The sequence below is a fragment of the Aulonocara stuartgranti genome (genome assembly GCF_965226115.1).
Source record: "Aulonocara stuartgranti genome assembly, chromosome: 6".
Taxonomy (NCBI): Eukaryota; Metazoa; Chordata; class Actinopteri; order Cichliformes; family Cichlidae; genus Aulonocara; species Aulonocara stuartgranti.
The window spans coordinates 23,009,746-23,031,192 of record NC_138944.1 but is presented as its reverse complement, the minus strand read 5'-3'; the positions used below and the strand labels follow the sequence as shown (position 1 = coordinate 23,031,192).

The 21,447-nt window shown below is 39.2% G+C and overlaps 1 protein-coding gene across 1 annotated transcript; it reads right to left on the bottom strand.

Moving 5' to 3' along the window:
• Nucleotides 1-4,116: 4,116 nt before the first annotated feature.
• LOC309707790 (tetraspanin-5) lies at nt 4,117-20,191 on the bottom strand. Its single transcript, XM_082535316.1, has 10 exons — nt 19,741-20,191; nt 14,586-14,636; nt 10,460-10,606; nt 10,193-10,363; nt 9,992-10,117; nt 8,239-8,286; nt 7,485-7,601; nt 7,329-7,390; nt 5,711-5,763; nt 4,117-5,624 (listed from the first exon to the last, which is right to left on the bottom strand). The coding sequence occupies exons 1-9, from the start codon at nt 19,822-19,824 to the stop codon at nt 5,751-5,753; spliced, it is 819 nt and encodes a 272-aa protein (XP_082391442.1). The 5' UTR covers nt 19,825-20,191; the 3' UTR covers nt 4,117-5,624; nt 5,711-5,750.
• Between the last annotated feature and the right edge of the window lie 1,256 nt (nt 20,192-21,447).

Below are 21,447 nucleotides of genomic sequence, written 5' to 3'. Positions count from 1 at the left end.
TCCAGTGTAGCAGTGGGGATGATGGTGATGATGATCAGTATGATGTATGATTTCTATAAAATTAGATTTAAAAACGACCTCTTTTTTTCATAATTTACTGATAACAAACTCCAACAACTGGAAAGTAAATACTGTGAACTATAGTCAGCAGCCAAAAAAGCTGTTAGGCTTTTCTGGTGGACTCAACATCTGTCACAGATTATCTGCAGATAAGAGAGAAGGATGTGTGTTATGGCCTGTGGCATACTGACTAAAAGTAACAGTACAAACACAGGTACAGAACAAAAAAACCGAGTTTGGATACCTTAGATAAAGCAGAAAAATTACAATAACAAGACCAAATAAGGTGGCTCTTTGAGACACAGATTTTACTAATGTCTTAATATATCTTAATATTTCATACATATTCATTGTTAAAATTTAAACCTACATATTATTTAAATGTATTGGCTTGTTTTCCAAGTGAAAAAAAATGATGTCTTGCCATAAGAATCCACCTATTTTCTTCAACTTATCCAGTTCAGTGTTGTGGGGATGGTTATCCCAGCAGTTACAGGGCAAGAGAAAGGGAAAAACCTTGTACTGGTCACCAGTCTACTGACAGACCCTTCATGCTAATATTCACACCTCTGAATTTTGACTTGCCAGTTAACCTAACCTGTGTGTGTTTTAGGATGGGGAGAACATATAAACTCCACTCAGAAAGGCCCCAGCAAACTGGTGGATTCAAATACATCCATCACATGTATGGGAATCACGAGTAAACCTAACAAGCATGTCTTTACCCTGTGGTAGGGAGCAGCGTACCCAGAGGGACACCCACACAGAGAAAATGAGAACATGCAAACTCTGATTGATGCAAAATATTTTTATTAACTCATTCACTGCCAGCCATTGGCAGTGAATGAGTTAAACCCATTGACTCATTCACTGCAATTGACGGCTATAGACGTCAATGGCAGTGAATGAGTTAATAACAAACAGCCATTCCATTTATAGTTGTGGAGTTTATAGTTTCTGTCAGTTGCTGCATTTTTATGACATAGACATGAGTTTTAATTATTCAGTGACTTCTTTCACATGCAAACAAATTGCAGATGCTGGTGTCCCCACACTGCAAAAAGGAGTTACGATTATGTTATTCATAGAAGAAGAATTATAGCCTTAGCATGTTTCCATCCACCAAGATTAGTTTAACGATTTATTGGTCGAAAACTGACAAAAAAAAGTCTTATAACATAAAAAGTATTATTGCTACAAGTGTGGTGTGTATTGTCAATATACAGAAAGTACCATATAAAGATTTAAATTGTCATGTCATTTGACATCTGACCTCTACTTCAAGGTCAAAATGATGATACGATACAGAGTTATTTAAAGCTACGTTCCTTACTGCCATTGTTTATAGTGATAATTTCCAGGCTTATAGGAACGATATATGGGGATTCTAAATGTCACATTACTCTGGAGCTCTGACCTTTTCTTCAAGGTTAAATAAGGTCAAACTTTCACAAAATAAACACCCTATAATCTTTATATAAGTTATTCACGTCCAGTTATTTACAAGTCAGTACCTCTTTTCCATCACCTACTCCTACATAACATTTAGCTAAAATATCAAACAACATTCAAGTAAAAGTAAATACTGCCCAGTGTCTGAGCTGCCTTGGTGGAGATTTGCTTTCTCAGTGTGCTTCTTGGAAATCTGGATTTAAAAAAACAAGAAACAAACTCCAAACAATGCCATTAGATTGGCACTCATAATCAAAGTACAGAGGAGTGGACACGTTTGAGAGGAAAACTGATTACTATTAACTGATTAGTGGGCACGTGTCAACTTTTCTTTCTCTTTACAGCCTGAAAAGGATCAAAACTCACACTGAGGCAGATAACACCCAATGTATGCCAAAGGTCAGTTCCTGATAACTCAGAAAACAGATACTGCATGCTGGTTATCTGCGATATGTTGATAGGAAAATAAGTGTATGTGTGTGTGGCTCTAATCTAATTAACACATGTACCATTGCTCTCACTAACTCATCTGAAGGCTAACATCATATCTGAATACACACCTAATTTTAGCATTTGTAATAGCTAAAATGTAATCATAAATAATTACTGAGTAGCACAACTGAGAACACATAATGTACTGGTGATTGCTGGCTAGTGAACAACAATGGCAGCAGCTAAGCCACATTGGAGTGTATGTGTACTTTATATGAAAGTTAAATCAAGTTACATCCAACAAGTGTTACAGGATCCAAAACTTTTATTTTTAAAATCCATATCTCATAGTTAAACTTTAGTTTTCAGATATCATCCAAAATCAAACTTTAAATTGAATTTTAAATGGTATGTTGTTACCTCCATGTGTTGACGTAATGGATTATCAACTACATGTTGAACTGACTGAGCTAAAACACTGAAAGGATCTCATCTACCATGAACTCAAATTTTCTTTAAGGTCATTTAAAAGATGAATACTTAACTGTTTAATTCCAGCAAAGCCTGAAACTTGCCATGCTGTGTTGTCATACTCACCAGCTACCTTATTAGGCAGCCCTTTTCAGCTTCTCGTTAGGCACGTTGACATTGGTCAAGATGACCTGCCGAAGTTCAAACTGAGCATCAGAATGGGGAACCAAAAGTTAAATTTCTGGCTCGACTTCACCTACTTCAAAGCTGTGTGAAAAAGATCAATATTCTAACGAGGCTGAAGCTACAGCAACACTTTAATACTTTATGATGCATTTTTTAAGCTTCAACATCATCAGAATGGGGACAAAAAAGTGATTTAAGTGATTCTGAACGTGGCATGGTTGATGGTGTCAGACAGGCTGATCTCAGTATTTCAGAAACTGTTGATATACTGAAATTTCTCCACACAACCATCTCTAGGGGTTTACAGAGAATGGTCTGAAACAAAGAAAATGAGCGGCAGTTCTCTGCGTGAAGATACCTTGTTGGAGGAGAATGACCCAACTGCTTTTAGCTGATAGGAAGGTAACGGTAGCTCAAATAACCCCTTGTTGCAACCAAGGTCTGCAGAAGAACATCTCTGAACACATAACCTTTTAAATCTTGAAGCAGCTACTGCAGCAGAAGACCACACCAGGTGCCACTCCTGTCAGCAAACATCAGAAAACTGAGGCTACAATTCACAGATTCACCAAAATTGAACAACAGATGAGTTAAAAAGCAGTTTTGATTTCTACTGAAAGATTTGGATCAGAATTTCTTGACACACGTTTGGCCTTTTAGTATCAGCTAAATATATTTTAAACCCCACAGCCTACCTGAGTGTTGTTGCTGACCATGTCCATCTCTTTATGACCACATTGTTCCCATCTTCTGGTGGCTCTTCCAGCAAGATAACACACATTTTCACAAAGCTCAGGTCATCTCAAACTGGTTCGCTGAACATGACAATGAGTTCACTGTACTCAAACGGCCTTCATAGTCAACAGAGCTCAATCCGAAAGAGTACCTTTGGAAGGTGGAGGGACAGGAACTTTACATCATGTATACAGCTGACAAATCTGCATCAACTGTGTGATGCTATCATGTTAATATGGACTAAAACCTCTGAGCACCTTACTGATTCTGTGCCACAAAGAATTAAAGGAGCTGAAGGTCCAACCTGGTACGAGCAAAGTCTGACTAATGAAGTAACTGGGGAGTCATTTTCTTGACACAAGCCACAGCAGTGCTTTTCCTATTTTTTCTTTCCCACCCATCACAGGCTCACTTCTCTGCTAACATTTTGACCTCAGTGAGGTCATAATCCCAGGGTTGTCGACCCCAGCATATGTTTTAATAATATTATTATTATTGCTTGAGTGTACCACGCCTTTAGTTTCAGTATATGAAAACCGTACGCAAATTAAACCTAAAAATATGTGATACCCACAGCTGGACCCAGTTGGAGGGTTACAGTGAAAAAAAGGTCCAACATATATATTGTTTTAAACACAAGATGGAGGTAGTGAGTTGTCATTCACCCAGTCACACTGGAGTACAATTCCTCTGCAGCGCTACCATTAATTTTAGTCTGAGGTAAGTGCGGTATCAGTGTAACATATTATCCAGACAAAGTATACACAGAAATAGACAAAATAATACAAAGAACAACATTTATTCAGATGTATCTACATCTTATCACAATCCAGTTATTTACAAGAATCAGGAGTACACGTGAAAGAAAAGTGTGGTTATAATCGGGAGTATGTAGAAATCGCAAATATGGCACTAAGTGGCAGGTAAACAGATATCTGACACCATTTTGGCATTCTGACATTTTCTCAGTATAAGATTATACATGTGGTAGAAACCAGAAACACATTGATTAATATCATATTGTCATCAGCTGCAGAGGAAAAGTTCACAGGTTCACATGTCCTTTACATTAAATGGCTTTTTTCACTCTGTTAAGAGAAAACTTTGTGTGTTTAATATCACTGAATTTTTAATAAATGCTGATGACAGAGCTTGCGCGCTCTACTTTCAAGTACTGTGCATTTGTAAATTAAATAATTTACTTCTATGTTCAATTAAGTGCCAACAAGCAGTAAAAAAAAAGTAAAAATCTAACAAATAAGGGTTTTCACGATTTCAACACACTGGCCACAACTAAAAATAAAGGCAAATTAATGAAGGTATGACAGAACACTAATGGACAAAAAGATTGTGTGCAAAGAAGGTGACTACACTAAAAAAGTCCCCAAACCCATTTTCAAGGTGACACTTATGAAGTACCAGGATGTTACATAAGCATATTATGGAAAGTTCCCCCTCCAGTGGCTGCTGCTTGACCAGATAACAGTCTGTCATGACAAAAAGCCGAACAGCTGAAATGAACTTCATTATCCTCTGTCCTCTGTGAAGATTAAAGTGCTTAAGGCTGAGTTTTGATTAGATGCCACATCGTTGGGTTTCTCTCAGTACATGTATTACATTATTTTGTCATTCTTTCCAAGAAAAGCAAGTTTACAAAGCTGAACACATCCATCACGTCTCTTCGTGAAACTACACGGTGACTACATCCCCCATAAGTCAAACTGCAATCTGTAACAGTGTCCACGTCTAAAGTTCGTTCTCTTAAGTAGACTCCATCAAACATTCAACAAAGTGCTAACCAGCCGATTCAATCGAAATTACTATTTTACAAATACTTTAAAATACTTAACACAGTTAGAAGCCGATGTCCTATCAAGAGACAAAAGGCATGCAGTGCATTTCCAGAATCACTTTTATCTTCTTACACACCCTTTACATGCAGCTGTTAAAAAACTGCAGCTGTGAGACATATAAAACCACAGACCATATTCTAAATGAAGCACTACCTCAGAGAAACGCCGTCTCCGCTTGTTATCTGGGCAAAACACATTATCTTCCTGGCTTCTTCAACACAGCCTTTACTGTAACTGTAGCTTTTACTGAAATATTATTTTCCATTGTTTTTGTGTGTATAGTAGTATATTTCAGAGGGGGGGTGCTTCATTTAAAATACAGTAACTCTAAAAATAATTCTAAATTTACTATTTACATATGAGCGAGACTCTTCATACTGCACATTTTAGGTGACTAAAGTACTTCCCTTCAACGCTGGCATCCGAGCCGCAGTCCTGTAAAAATTAAATAAAAATAAAAAATAAAAAACATCGGAGGAGATTGATAATTTATACTGCTATATTGATCTCAAAGCGCTTACCTTGTACATCTTTCTTGCCTTTGAAAACTCTCTGGAGGTCTTAGGTAAACAAACTGCACAAAAACAGGAAGCAGATTTATGAATCGGAACAATAAAACAACCAAGACAATAAAAAGCACAAGCAAAATAAGCTTTGTTTGCAACACTGAGAAGCAGAGGGTTAGTTAATACAACATGCTTATTTTGTGAATTATGATCCCATATAGAATGAAATAAATAACCAAGATGGCGACAGGAAAACGCTGACTAAATAGTCAACCTTCAAAGCAGGACTTTGCAAAGCAGCGGGTGATGGTGGTATTTAGAGGTTTGTGTGTGCTGCAGCACATTTTCAAGTTTCCAATTGGGTGGATGTTTTTTAAGTTTTAGAATAACTGGGGCAGCTTGTTTCCTTACATTACACTTGCCATTAACACTAATGATGTAATACCGATGAAGCTGTTTGTGATTCTTTTTGTTTTTAAGTTCAAGATGTTTGCAACAACGTTTAATTTTTTCATCAGGGCGCCTTTCTAGCCTGACGGTGGTGCTTTGCAGAAAGTCCCTGAATAACCAAAGTTACCACAAAGCAACTCAGTATGTGACAATTCACACAATTATCTCACTTGGAAGCAAAGATATCAACCTGCTGGTGTTAATACAGGGAAACTCAGGCAATTTCAAATTCAGGACTTCATTTGTGGACCTGGAATGTATTTTCAAAACGTTGTTACATTTATTATCATATTACATGTTTATTTCATTCTGAACCATAATACACCCAAAGCCAACTCTACAGCCGCCAACTAATTTTTAACAACGAAATCATGCTTATAAGTTATTGACGTGACACACATAATGCATCATTTTAGATTAAAATAATTCATGACAGTAGGAGTTTATTCTGTTAAACCTTTTTTTAGTTCCAAAACATTTTCGGTGCATTACAATATCTAGTAAAAACAGAGACGGAACGCTTTTGCCAGGCTTGCTGGACTTTGTGCGATTCATCTTTCCATATTTAGTTGTGACTAAATAAAATTTCGTTGCCGATACAAATTTTCGTCACCACTGAGTTACGTATGTTGAACATGACACATAAAAGCAAAGATACGCTATGATCATTATAGTCAGGTGTAACTGTCATTTTAAAGAGGACTAAGAAAAATTGAAACGATACTAAACAAAAGAATTATAGTGTAGTTTAAAGAAAAATACTCTGTTGTGCTTTTTTTAAATTTTTAAGTGTTAATATAGTCCAAATTTATAAATACCAATAGTTGTAAAGCTTTTCAAATAATTAAAGCTTTTGTGCAACTGTCCAATAATTTGTATGTTCTTCCATGTCAGGGTGTTGCAACCATAATCGTGAGACTTTTATTATGAAGGTTTACATACAAAAGTAATAATAGTCAAAAGGATATTTCATAATACACAAGCAGCCCTGCCCATCAGGTCTTTATGGCTGCCTGAAGAGGTTTTTAATGCTCTCTTAAATATGGAGCCGCTAAATTTAACTCATGTAGTTATGTTAAGTTAAATTACAAAATAAACCCCTACAAGCCGTGAACTGATTTACAAAAATTATGCACTCAGACACAAAATTTGACGCATCACCCTGATGACCCTTGCTACCTACCAACTCTCTCTCACAGCCTCGATGTCGCTCACGAGATTTTGCGCTAAACAGATGCCAAAAATCTAAAAAAAAAAATAAAAAAAAAAGGAAAACAAATTGTTAGGTAATGGAAAAAAATGACAAAAGCTCAGATGTTTAGGACAAACTGATCCCCACCTGCAGTAATGCAATCCCAATAAATATGCCTGCCACCACTGTCAGGTTATCTTGAAGCCACTTCTCAAACTGTGGTACGCAGCCTTTGATATAGATGAATGACCTCTGGTCAGAGTCCTGTCAAAACAATTACAAGTCAAACCAATACTACAGCGTGATAGTCAAGTTCATCTGAAATATATTTGGTTTTATTTTGCTCCACGACACTTAACAACACAGTTATTTTTAATAGCACATGATTCCCCTTTTCATTTTGCGGTTTCCCCTAAAGCCCTCCACAGCAAAATGCCTCTGATCCAGTGTTACGTAGTCGTTAACACACACTCGGCTCACTGTTTTCCTCTGACTCTTGTTAAAACTGCTTCACTCTGGCTCACATTTAAAGTCAAGAAAACAAACAGAGCCTTTTTTCCTTACATTACGCTGGCCGTGCAGTAAGGCCAAAGCTAATGACAGGTGGGGGAGGGGATTTCAATTCCCATTGCATTGCTGCTGCATGAGTAATGCCACAAGGCCCAAAGTGTTGATGGAGAGCCAGCTGCTGTATTTTCACGAGTGAGGAGTTGAGAAACATACTGAAAGAGGAATATTGTGTCCAGGGTGGAGCAACTGACGACCTCATATAGCCATATAAACCTCCCTGAGGCAAAATAAGCCAGAACAATTCATGCTTTCTACTCTTTTCTATTCCTTTTACTTTTTACATCAGGGTCTCAGTCTCGGTGATAAATTTAAGTTTCCGTTTGTAGCTCACCGGTTTTGCTCGGATGTCGTATCCACACTGAGTGTTAATGACGTCCTCCTGCGAAGAGAAGACACACATGCATTTTTAGATTAGCTAGAGATTCTAGACTGGCCTTTACAGTGAAAAACAATAAAACATGCATACACATTAAAAACTGTAAAACTAGATGATCATGAGTAAAACTCACCAATCCATGGTTATACAGTTACTGTGAAGATTTTTGCATATAAACCAAGGATTTGTTTATGTTTGCTTGCCTATTATATTCTACTTGTGAAGATTAAACGACTCCAACGTTTTGTGTGCAAGGATGCATCTGCCTTTCTGGTCAGGTTAACCTTTATAAGACTGTGTGGGACCACAGCTGCAGAAACTTGGGCTACAGTAACATTTAACTCCCAGAAGTCAAATTTTGTTCTCTTAGACTTCTGAAAACAACAAATAAAAACTTTAGTGGGCAGATCATTAAAATAAAATGTGTAAAACACCGCTGACAAAGGGCAATGTTTGAGAATAAAGTCTGGTGGAAATCTTTTCCTTAATGGTCAGCCAAAATGAAATGGCTTCACTGGATGTGGCGTCACAGACAGAGGGATTGCTTGGCAGAGGTTTCTGGCAAACCTTTGCCTTTTCCTTAGATCCATAGAGCAGAGGAAAAAGTTTAAAAGAAGTCAAACTTCCAGCAGCATTTGTAGCAATGTAAAAAAAAAAAACACTAAAAGCATTTCAGCTTTTGGATGTCATTTTTATGGCATTTAAATAATAATAATAATAATAATAATGGATTGGATTTATATAGCGCTTTTCAATACCACTATTCATTCACTCTCACATTCATACACTGGTGGAGGCAGCTACAGTTGTAGCCACAGCTGCCCTGGGGCAGACTGACAGAAGCGAGGCTGCCATATTGCGCCATCGGCCCCTCTGGCCAACACCAGTAGGCAAGTAGGGTAAAGTGTCTTGCCCAAGGACACAACGACCAGGACAGAGAGCCCAGGGATCGAACTGGCGACCTTCTGGTTACAGATGCGATTCCCAACCCCCTGAGCCACGGTAGCTAACAAAACTAATTTTAAATGTCACCTTTTATTTTAAATTAATACTTTTTGATGGAAAGCTAGCAGCAAAAAAAACAACAACTTTCAACTGACTTGAAACTGGCTGATAAAGACCTGACCTGAAATATAACCACAAAAGACACCTGCTGCACAACCCAACTAAACAATTAAAATTAAAAAAATGAAAATTTTTGATATGGTATACACATTAAGAGCACACGGTGCCTTTGAAAAACAACTTTTTTAAATCCAAGTGTTTCCTTTTTTTTCCCCTATAGAGAATGACCTTGGTGGGACAGCGTGTCCTTGGATTGTCAAATAAAACCCTTCCTGAGTCTGTTTTTCTGAAGAAAAATGCTGTCACTGCTGCGCACAGTAAGCAGCAGTTAAGAGTATTTTTCTGCCAAAAAATGCCTCGGTCCAGAGTCCCACCCATCCGCTTTCAGACTCTGACTTGCAGTCAGGGCCTGACACGACTAAACACAGCGTCCTGAGCGTCCTGTTGGATGCAAGCCATCGTCGCTGATAGCGTCACTGCTTCTTCTGGAGAACATAGATAACAAGCTGTCTGTGACAAGAAAGCCCTTCAAAACTTCCCCTCAAGTCTTGTAGTTTCAGCATGTTAAAAATTATTTTAAACTCTAACAAAGGACACAAAAACACCAACAGCCACAACGTTATCTTGTGATAGAGAGACATACCGCTGGATCTTTGGTGCAGCAGGAAAAGGGCACTCCACATTTCTCACGACTCGGGTTTGAATCAGTACAGTTGAAGTAGATGTTCAAATTCCAGTCATCAGCCCCAAAAGCTCCACAACACTCCCACTGCAATAACATATAAAATACAAGGTAAAAATACTAGAAAGAAATCGGTGGCACAAATAAAGAAACGTTGCTTACATATTCCTGGGTGAAGTCGATCAGGTTCTGCAGATCAATGTCATCTCTGTAGGCCCGAATGTTGTTATTAATGAAAAAATTGAGCTGGTCCTTGATCCAGTCTTTGAAGACAAAGGCCAGGACTCCAGCAGTCAGCTCAAGAAAGAAAATGATGCCCAGGAACACGGAGAACTGAAAGACATGAGAATTTTCTGAATATAATAACTGTTATGAAAACAAGAAATATAAAGAATTATAGATTTCTGAGAAAGCCTTTAACAAACATACAAACTTGAGCAGGAAAGAGTTTTCCCGCAGCGCTCCAATGCAACCAGCAAACCCGAGAATGAACATCACACCACCCACGACAAGGAAGAGCCAGACAGGGTCAAAGCCCCCCAGGTCAGTGATGGATGAGATGTTGGACAGAACACCCTGGGAGCAAAGCACGTGAGGTCAAACTCAACTGAAAAACCACTGAAATATCATCACATTGCTAACATTCTTCCCAGGTAAAGTAATCATTTTGTAAGCATGTTTAACACCCAAATTTCATAAAGTACAATCCAAACCAATGTAAGCAATTATTTAAAAGAATTTAATAATAAAATTGTCAATTGTTTTTGATTTTTGGGAACAAGCTAATTTACTCTTGCTCAGAGCGAGCAAATGTAAATATGTTTTAATTGACTTAGCTTATCATATATTAGCTACGATTAGCTTCCTGGATCTGTACAAAGCTAACCAACCTAATTTGATTTTTCAATTTCTGCAGTGACGAAACAAACAAGCTCTAGCATGTAAACCAGTGAGCTATAGATATGCTATTAAAGTTGTGTCAGAAGTTGACATGCACCTATCATTAGCATGAATGCCATGGTAGTGTTGGTATTGTTTTCTTTGAACTGCTCTTTTACCAGGGTAGAATGATTGTATAGCAAAGTCTAGGCCTATTAACTTGGTAGTGATCATGACTGACCACAACTAGATCACAACTTTATCAGCATACAAATGATTTGTTTGACAGCACTCACTGAATTCTTCAATACAACAGCATAAAAATCTAAGGAATTCAAATTGGGTAGATCTCTTGAAGTCATTTCTAAACAACTTCACATTTCAAGACTATCAGTTCAAACAATTCTATGTAAGAATCAGAATCAGAATCAGAATACTTTATTGATCCCTGGGGGAAATTATTTTTTGTTACAGTGCTCCATTTTAAACCAACATTAAGACAAGACAGACAATACGCTAACTAAGAATAGTACAATATATACATATATATACATACATACATACATAAGTCACTCATAAATAAATAGTTGGAAAAGAAACATGTGTAGTTGTAGCAGCAAACAGTGTGTTAAGTGGATGCGTTGTACAGGGAGATGGCCACAGGCAGGAATGATTTCCTGTGTCGTTCAGTGGTGCTTTTCAGTAATCTCAGTCTCTCACTGAACGAGCTCCTGTGACTGACCAACATGTCATGGAGTGGGTGGGAGGTGTTATCCAACATTGTCTTTATCTTGGACAGCATCCGCCTCTCCGACACCACCTTGAGGGAGTCCAGCTCCATCCCCACAACATTGCTGGCCTTACAGATCAGTTTATTAAGTCTGTTGGCATCTGCGACCCTCAGCCTGCTCCCCCAGCATGCAACAGCATAGAGGATCGCACTGGCCACAACAGACTCATAGAAAATCCTCAGCATTTTCTGGCAGATGTTGAAGGACCTCAGTCGCCTCAAAAAATAGAGACGACTCTGGCCCTTCCTGTAAAGTGCTGTGGTGTTTTTAGCCCAGTCCAGTTTATTGTCAATGTGTACTCCAAGGTATTTATAGTCCTCCACAATGTCAACACTGACCCCCTGGATTGAAACAGGGGTCAAGTGTTTCCTGGTCTTCCTGAAGTCCACGATCAGTTCCTTGGTCTTTGCCACGTTGAGCTGCAGATGATTCTGCTCACACCACGTGACAAAGGAGTCGACCACAGCCCGGTACTCTGTCTCATCATCCCTGCTGATGCATCCAACCACCGCAGAGTCATCAGAAAACTTCTGAAGATGGCAGGTCTCTGTGCAGTGGCTGAAGTCTGTGGTGTAGAGGGTGAAGAGGAAGGGGGAGAGGACAGTCCCCTGTGGTGCCCCTGTGTTGCTAATCACCTTGTCAGACACACACTGTGGGAGACGTACATATTGTGGTCTTCCTGTCAGGTAATCAACAATCCAGGACACCAGAGAAGCATCCACCTGCATCGCTGCTAACTTATCACCCAGGAGGGTCGGCCTGATGGTGTTGAAAGCACTGGAAAAGTCAAAAAACATGACCCTCACAGTGCTCGCCGGCTGGTCCAGATGGGTGTAGACACGATTGAGCAGGTAGATGATGGCGTCCTCTGTTCCGAGACGAGGCTGATAAGCGAACTGAAGGGGATCCAGATGTGGTCTTACTATGGGTCGCAGCTGGTCCAGGATGAGCCTTTCCAGGGTCTTCATGATGTGGGAGGTCAGTGCCACGGGCCTGTAATCCTGGGGGCCACTGGGACGAGGCGTCTTTGGTACAGGGACGAGGCATGATGTCTTCCACATCACCGGGACCCTCTGCAGACTCAGACTCAGCATAAACAGTTTATGAAAGACTCCACACAGCTGGGGGGCACAGGTCTTGAGGACAAGGGGACTCACTCCGTCTGGTCCAGCAGACTTGCCTGAGTGAAGTCTCCTCATTTGCATCTCAACCTGGTATTGAGTGAAGGTGATGGGTGGGGGAGGGGTGTCAGGAATCTCACAGGAGGCAACATGTGAAGAGAGAGGCTGGCACAGTGGTGTGGCTCTGGATTCCAGGCTGACTGCAGGTGAGGTTGTGGGGGTGGGAGCAGACACTGTGGTGTCGAATCTATTGAAAAACAGATTCAACTCGTCGGCTCTATTCTCACCTCCCTCAGCTCCCCTGCTGTTGGTTGGCCTGAATCCAGTGATGGTCTTCATGCCCCTCCAGTATAAGTATAATAAGTATCATTAGCATGAATGCCATGGTAGTGTTGGTATTGTTTTCTTTGAACTGCTCTTTTACCAGGGTAGAATGATTGTATAGCAAAGTCTAGGCCTATTAACTTGGTAGTGATCATGACTGACCACAACTAGATCACAACTTTATCAGCATACAAATGATTTGTTTGACAGCACTCACTGAATAAGTATAATAAGTATAAGTTATTTGAATGTGTCACCACATCCACCAGTTCCAGCTAAAGTCTGGTAGAAGATCCAAGCCGTCACACTCGGATGAACGGTAGTTGGTTAGGATGTTCAAAAATTAAGGTTCAAGCCTGCTATGGACTGGAAACTGCTGAAACACCAGCGTCACTGTCTCCAGTCAAGCGAGTGTTTCACCACAGAAAGAAGCCCCTGGTCCAAAATCAACACTTTCAAGCTCAATTGAAATTTGCAGCTTTTGACAAGTCAAAAGGGCAATGATCCAAATACACGTCAAAAGTGGTTTTGGGATAGATAAAGCAGGCTAACATTAAGCTTCTGGAGTGGCCTTCCCAAAGCCTGACCTCAACCCTTTTGGGTATTTATGGACTAAGCTTAAAAGCCAGGTCCATGCCAGGAACTTTACCAATTCTGCCAAGGTGAATGGTCAAATATTCAGGCAGAATTATGGCAGAAGCTTGTTGATGGCTACCAAGGTGCAACTAAGGGACATTTGACCAGATATTATAAATATGTATATATTTGAACCTGCATTTACACTTTCGACCCTGTGTGGATTAGAGAAAATCCAAAATAAAATTTAAACCTGTGCCATTATTTTTTTCTGAAGATTAAAGGTACATACTGTACAATAATTCTGTGCTGGAAAAAGAACACATTCAAGCCCATGATGCTGTATGTATGTAGATTTTCTTACCTCTAGATAGAGCCTGGCTAGCTGTTTGTTTTTGTCCAAAGCTAACAGTCTAATTTAACCCACACTTTTTACACCATACATTTGACATTATATTAATCTTAAAGTTAATCAACCCATTATAATAATTTAGCAATTAACAAATAATTAAATAATATTAGTTGTAGTCACGTATGTAGGATGAGATAACAATCAAGATCTTCAAATGTACTTTGGTGAAAAAGTGCTCTCAGTAGATTGTCTGCTTTTTGCACTCTCAGTACACAATGAACAAATCTGTGAAATGCACCAGATCAATTCATAGCCCATTGTTCATGAGTCCCACAGGAAAGCACAGCATTCCTTTCTGATTCAGTAAAGCCATGGTGACCATTCCTTGCACGCAGTCGAGTATAAACCACAACGATATGCCGGTTTGTGGAATATTTGCAGATACCTGTAAGTAAAAAGCTTCACAGAAATAAGTCCTGCAACTTGTTATTACACATTAATATACGACTAACCTTTTCACTCCATGCCCACAAACCAATGGCAAGAAACGCTACTCCAAGGAACTGACAGAGGGAGAAAAGAGAGAAACAAGAGAACAGGATTATTTTGCTGTGACTGCTACATGTAGTCATCACACAGACGCACACTGACAGAAACTACAGAGAGATTTTCCTGGCAGTGGTCCATTACTAAATATTTCTCATCCCAGTCTGCAGGATCAGCAGGAGGCTTCCACATTAGAAAGCATCTTTAAACAGCTTGACTGTACATAACTGTATGCCGCAGTGTAGAAGCAGTAATCGGGAATATTATTACTATGACAGTATTATGATTTAATATTTTATGGTAGTTTGTGTTTACAAGACTTTTTAAATCTTGTGCTAATTACTTTAATATGTTTTTAATAAACACCTTATTTAATTGTCACATTTCCATGCCTTTTGTTACTTTCACATTCACTTGCAATGAGTTTTGGTTTTCTATTTGAAATAACTTTTTTACATCCTACTCACCACAATGCACTTAAAAAAAAAAGCATAGAGACAAACTCGGTAAAAAATATTTATGCTTCAGTGTCTACTGTGATACATCTTCACTGACAAACCATGACAAGAGAAACTTGAGAAAAACAGTATACTTTATAAGCCACTTAATTTGTGAGGATTTCAACAACAATTATTGTTGTTGGATATGCTTTTATCCAAGAACACCTTCACTATTAAAATTAAAACCCCACTAACTTACCAGGACTTTAACAAGCACTAAAATAAAGATGAGAAATAATGGGTTTTTGAATAACTGATTTTAACTGAAGTCTTTTGTTGAATTAGACACATTTATTCACCAGATAGAAGCACTAAGGACTTTTTTTAGATTAAAGATAATGAACTTTACAGACCATCTCAAGTATTTGTTTGTGAGACAGCTGTTAAGGCAGGGGAACAGTTGTTTGTGACATAAGCAGCTGATACCTGAATGACACAAAGCTCAAAGGGGCTGATTGCTGTACAGTTGGCTGAGAGCTTTTCCACAGCCCAAAGGCCTTTGTCTCTATCAGTCCCCGATACGTGAAGAACCACTGGGCACACCAATGCCATTCATGGCTTAAGTAGCATGTGCTGAATTTAGTGTATTTTTTAGCTTCTTTGTTTTATTTAATTTTTTTATGTCAGTTAGCACAAGTCAAAATTACTGATATAAATAAGTGAATAAAAAAAGATAGGGGCTTTGGCCGAAAGTCCCACACTCCCACACCGCAATGACTTACCAGGACACTTGAACTGTTACTAATATCATCAGAGATGTTGTCAGCATCTGTGTTTTCCCCACAATAACAAGACAAAATCCCTGCTGTTAAAAAGGCCTTATATGGCCAACGGTGCCTATCAGTAGGACTGCTGCAATTTACTGTATCTGTATTTGTATTCGTATGTAGACAAAAGTAGATATGCCCATATTTAATCCATCCAAAGAACATGCTGTATATGATGCTGTGGAGCAAGCAGTTCATTTGTTGGCACCAAATATGATAATGAACAAATGTCTCAGGCAGCACCAGGCTCAGTGGTTAGCACTATGGCCTCAAGGCCAGACAATCCTGGTTTCAAACGCAGGTATGACCCTTCTGAGTGGCCTGTGCATGTTTTACAAAGGAGCTCCTGTTATCCAAAAAGGTTAATGCTGCATAGCTCTGCCGATACACCCTCAAAAACAAAATTATTACTCTCAACGTTTTCTTGAGCGTCTTGGATCACTACATTATGTGAAGTTTTATTCTGCTATTTCAGCCAAACTGTTTATTGACTGACGGACGATTAAAAAAAATATGACAGAACAATCAATGATGAGCATAATGTCCCTGCTGTCTCTTATTCAAACCAGGCCACACTATTTCATACATCACTTATAAGTTAGGCATTGTTTTCTGCGACCAATCCTCTAAATCCACTGATTATTCTACTCAATGGCGTGTCCAGCGGGGTGGCCTGGGGGGGCACAGGCCACCCCCCAAACCAGACTGGCCACCCCAGGTGCCACCCCAAAGGCAAAACAATAAAATTCAATCAAATATCAAATGTCCGATTATGTTTTCACGGTGACGCTCAGATAACCGAGTGTAAGTGAATGCAGCATCGCTTCTGCGCTATGCGCATCACGTTAGCAAAGGTAGGAGAGCCAAGCGCGAAAGATGGCACTGCAGGAAACAATTTTTCGGTGAAAGAAAATGAGGACAGAATAAATGTCCCGGTAAGTAATATCAAGTTTGTTGAGTTTAGTAAACTTCGGTGAAATTAGAATACCAAGGAAAAAAATAACACTTAAAGAATTATTGCAGCTGTGGAATATTTCTGACAGTATGCTACTGAGGGCAGCTAACATAAGAGTTATGAGTTATAAGATATAATCTAAGTCGTAACATTGCTGTATGGAGCTGCAGATTTGGTTGCAGGTTAACATAGCTGGACTGGCCATCGGGCATACCGGGGATATCCCCAGTGACTTATTTTTATTTTTTTTTTGTAATGGCATGAACAATGAGAGGTGGTGGATTGGCCAGATGCAGGTCGATGTGTAGAAATAACTCCGTTGTTTGGTGGTGGCTATGACGGGGCTTCCACAGAGGCAACAGGTGGATGAGGGAAGGGGAGGCAGGAGGAGAGACCCGAAGCAGCCACCAGTCCGAGTGTCAGGTGAACTGAACTTCAGGTAAGAAGTTATGACCTGCAGTCTATCTGGGTCAGATATAAACCAAGTTTAGGTGGAGTTTATTTTCATGTTGCTGACTTTTTACTGTCAGTTGCAATAACTCATACTGCGTTCTAGCCAGTTTGAAGGAGTTTTTATACAGCTGGGTGGGTGCTATGATGTTACTGATAGTGAACTTTATTTTATTCATAAGGTTAGTAGAGTTGCCAACGGCTCCTTAAAAAAATGGAATGGTCCCTCATTCAGAGAAAATATTACACGTTTCGTATTGAGCTGAGAAGAGACGCAGTTTGTCCCGAACTTTAGCTAGAATGGAAAAAAGGCACAAAGCTGGATTTATTCTGTCTTTATGCTGCACAGCTGCCTCTTCTCTCATTCTCTCCCCCTCCCTCTCCTGTTGCTACTTCAATCATGAAACTGATCAATGATCAGCTGATCGGCTTTTCTCTCTTGTTTATCGCCCACTTTGCGCCAGAAAGAGGAAACCAGCAGATGTTGCGCTAAACAACAGCAGCACGTTTAAGCTTGATCGGCTGTTGTTAGAATGTATTTAATATTAATTTCTAGTATCAGCTGATGTTTGCTGGAGCCACAGCTGTAAAGCTGCTGGTCATGATGTCTGTTTAGATATGTGGTGAGAGGGAAACATGAAGATGAAACCAGGAGATGTCCTTACTGAACCATCAGAGCTGAACAGGTGATGGAGAAACAGGTTTACCTTTTAGGTGACATGAATGAGTTGAAGGGAAGTTATGAACTGTTTCTGAGAGACAAATAACACCAGGATCCTTTTTTATGTAGCAGACAGCTGGTAACTGTGCAGGGGCGGGTCTAGCAAAGTTTTGCCAGGGGGCCAGGTAGGGCATTAACAGGGAAAGGTGGGCACAAAGAAATACTTTTCTTTCTTATTCTCATTTAAAATACCTAGTTTTTATTAAATAATTATCTAAATCTTACAACCAAAGTTTTTATCTGACGTAAAATGTATAGAAATCATACATATACCAACAAGACTGTACATCACTGTCACAACAGGGTTTGTTTTCAGTCAAAGTCTTTATGGCTTTACTACCTGGTGGGTCGGTCTGTAGTAAAAATGCCCATTTTTTTTGTCCCAGTCCAGCCCTGCAGGTTAATACTGGCAGTGTCACCATGCCAGCTGACTGTATTTTATCATCAGCCAGTGTTGTTCTTTATCAATATTACCAAAGTTTACGATAAGGCAGCATAGAAAGTATTTACTTGCTTTCAGGTTTCATTCAAATGTTAGTCTTTTCAGTTGTTTCCCCACTTTTTTCCTGTTTCAAAATCAAACACCAGTTTGTGAGAAGATTATCTTCTTTTTTTAACAGGCAGATAAAGTTTTGCATTGGCATTGGCTAATTTGTCAATTGTTTGTTACAAATGTTCGTATTTTAATTTTCAAAAATGTTTTTGCCCAAAACATATGTGCACTATATGTCAGTAAAAATACTATGCAAATATTGTTGTCCTTGACTGCTGAGTAAGCACTGACAAAGCACTGATTGTATCTCTTGTACTTTATCAACGCAGTATCTAAAAACTTTGCACCGTAGTGGTTAAAATCTCATTCTAATAAGAGTTAAAAGTGCATTTGGTTATTAGGTTTATAGGATTATTGAATTATGGTTAAGGGTTGGTAGAATTTTTTTTTAAAACATTATCTGCCAATTAAATCTGCCACCCTTCTCCAAATCTGTGCCCCTACCTGGCCCCCCCAACAAAAATTTTCTAGACACGCCACTGATTCTACTTACTTTAATGCAAGTACTGGAGAGGCAGCCAATATCAAACAATTAACACTTGGACTCACTGACAGCGTTTTTGCTTTAAATGAGATAAAACAATGAATCGATCAAAACAGTCACTGTTTAAATCGATTAATCGCTGCGGTTCTACGAGAGCATCGCTCTGTTAATAACTTAACTAACCATTAGTAAAGCCTACCCCACCTTCCCTCATCAACAACCTGTGAAAAAAGCACCCATGCGGGTTATTGTTTCAAGCCAGGAAGTGGCGGCCCACGGTGACTGTGGGTTTAAAAGACGGAATGTTTGTTTTTTTCCCCTGCGGTTTCACTCATGCATAGAAAAGGTGACGGCTGTTTTCTCAACCTAAACATCACCACGAAAAAAGAAGAAAAAAAAAGGCCTCAGCTGAAGGCTACGGTCATGTAAACACGCGATGATGCCGAGAGAGAGAGCTGTTCTCACTCTGATGGAGGACACACGAAAACAAAGCGGCTGATGGGTGACAGGGAGCAAGTGCACAGGAGCAAAAGAGAAAGTGGAAGCGAATCGAAACCCAGGACAACATAGACACAACAACAAACACATACGCACACATAAATGCACCTCACAGCTGCTGATTGGGAACAAAGAGCGTGTCAGTGTGTTAAACTGACGATGGCAGGCCTGAAGTCGCAGACGGGGGACTTACCCAGAATATAATGTTGAATCCGAAAATGAAATACTTGATGCAGCAGCTCACTTCGTGAGCCTTGAAATGCTTTCCTGACATCATCTGGATGGATTTTGTTTTCCTTCGCCGCCTCTGCAACGAGCAGGAATCACATTTGCAGCTGTTCTGTGTTTGGCAGTCGGGATCCTCTGGAAACACCCTATAATAATTTTTTTTAAGGGCTCAACACATGCCGCCCTTTCTAGCGTCTAATTATTAACACCATCTTGATTTTGTGCGGATAAAAGTCGCAGATGAAGCCGTCGGGGAGCGTTCACAGTCCGTCGGCGTCCCTCTACAGATCTCAGCTTTTACCCTGCGTAGATCCTCAGAGGTGTAACGCTGAAATAAACCACAGTGAAAGTCAACCAGATTAAAACCGACGGTCTCCTATCTGACCCGTAATCTAGACATGGCTGTTATTTGATTGCCATGTCTAGGAACCAATGATTTCTTTTAGTGATCTGAGAAGGCGGGACTTCCTCCATGAGAGGGTCTCTAGCCCCATTACAGTGGCAGATAGTGCTGGTTACGAGGTAATTAATCATTTATAGCGGAATTTATTACCCATTAACTAAATACGTGTATGATACACGACAGGAATACATAAGTAAACTTCATCACAGCCATCAGGCTATTAGGCAATAATAAGGGTATAAGGCTTGAAATAGTAATTCAAGTTGTAGTGGAATAAATAATAATTCATTCATGCAGTTTTTTGAGGCTGCTGGGTATTAAATCAATCAATAAGTTAAAGACTAATAAACATGGACATCTTAGTTGATGTTAAATATTAAAATTAATATATTTTTGAGACAGAAACAGGATTGAGTTGCTTCACCAGACTTGATTACAGGTCATTTTGTAATGCGAACTTTATGCTTTTATCAGAAAGAATTGAAATAGAAAGTATAAAGAGTATAATTACAAGTGTAGTTACAGAAAATATAAATTATGTGTTTCCTTTAGTTACTTGAATGTTTTTATTGAATATTTAAGATTTCATGTTTTTAACACATTACCTCACATTGTCTTTTCCAAAGACTTGTTTAGTCCCGATGAAGAAAGAATTCCAGAGAACACCGAAATAAAGCAGGCTGGATCTCATGTTTCACTCTTGTGTTTAAATGTCAGCAAAGAAAAACAAAATAAAGTTCCAGTTTAATGAGACACAAACTGCCTAGACGCGATGCTTCTTTATTGTTTATTTTCAAAACGCACTTAAATTTTCTACTTTCTTAGGCTTAATCTTTATAAGGTGGATGTGGTGTTTACGCCTTTTGGAGGGTGTAACTGTCCCTGCTTTATATTTTATTTACAGTGTTCTTTTGAACTTGTAATTTTGCTGTTTTAAACATCGGTGTCTTCTTAGAAATTACATTTAACTTTACAGTAGATCAGTGTGGCATACTGTTAAAATACATTTGGCCTTTATTATAATGTACATGTGGATTAGGGCAAATATACATGTGAAAAAATAAGCATCCTCATGATTCAGTAGCTTGTACAACCACCTGCAGCAGCAATAAATGTGACTTCAGTCTCTCACAGCATTGTGGAGGAATTGTGTCCCACTCTTCTTTACAGCGTTGCTTCAGTTCATGGAAATTTGCAGGCATCGACTTGTGCAGCACTCACTTAAGGTCCCACCTCACTGTTACAGTCAGCCTGAGGTCTGAGCTTTGA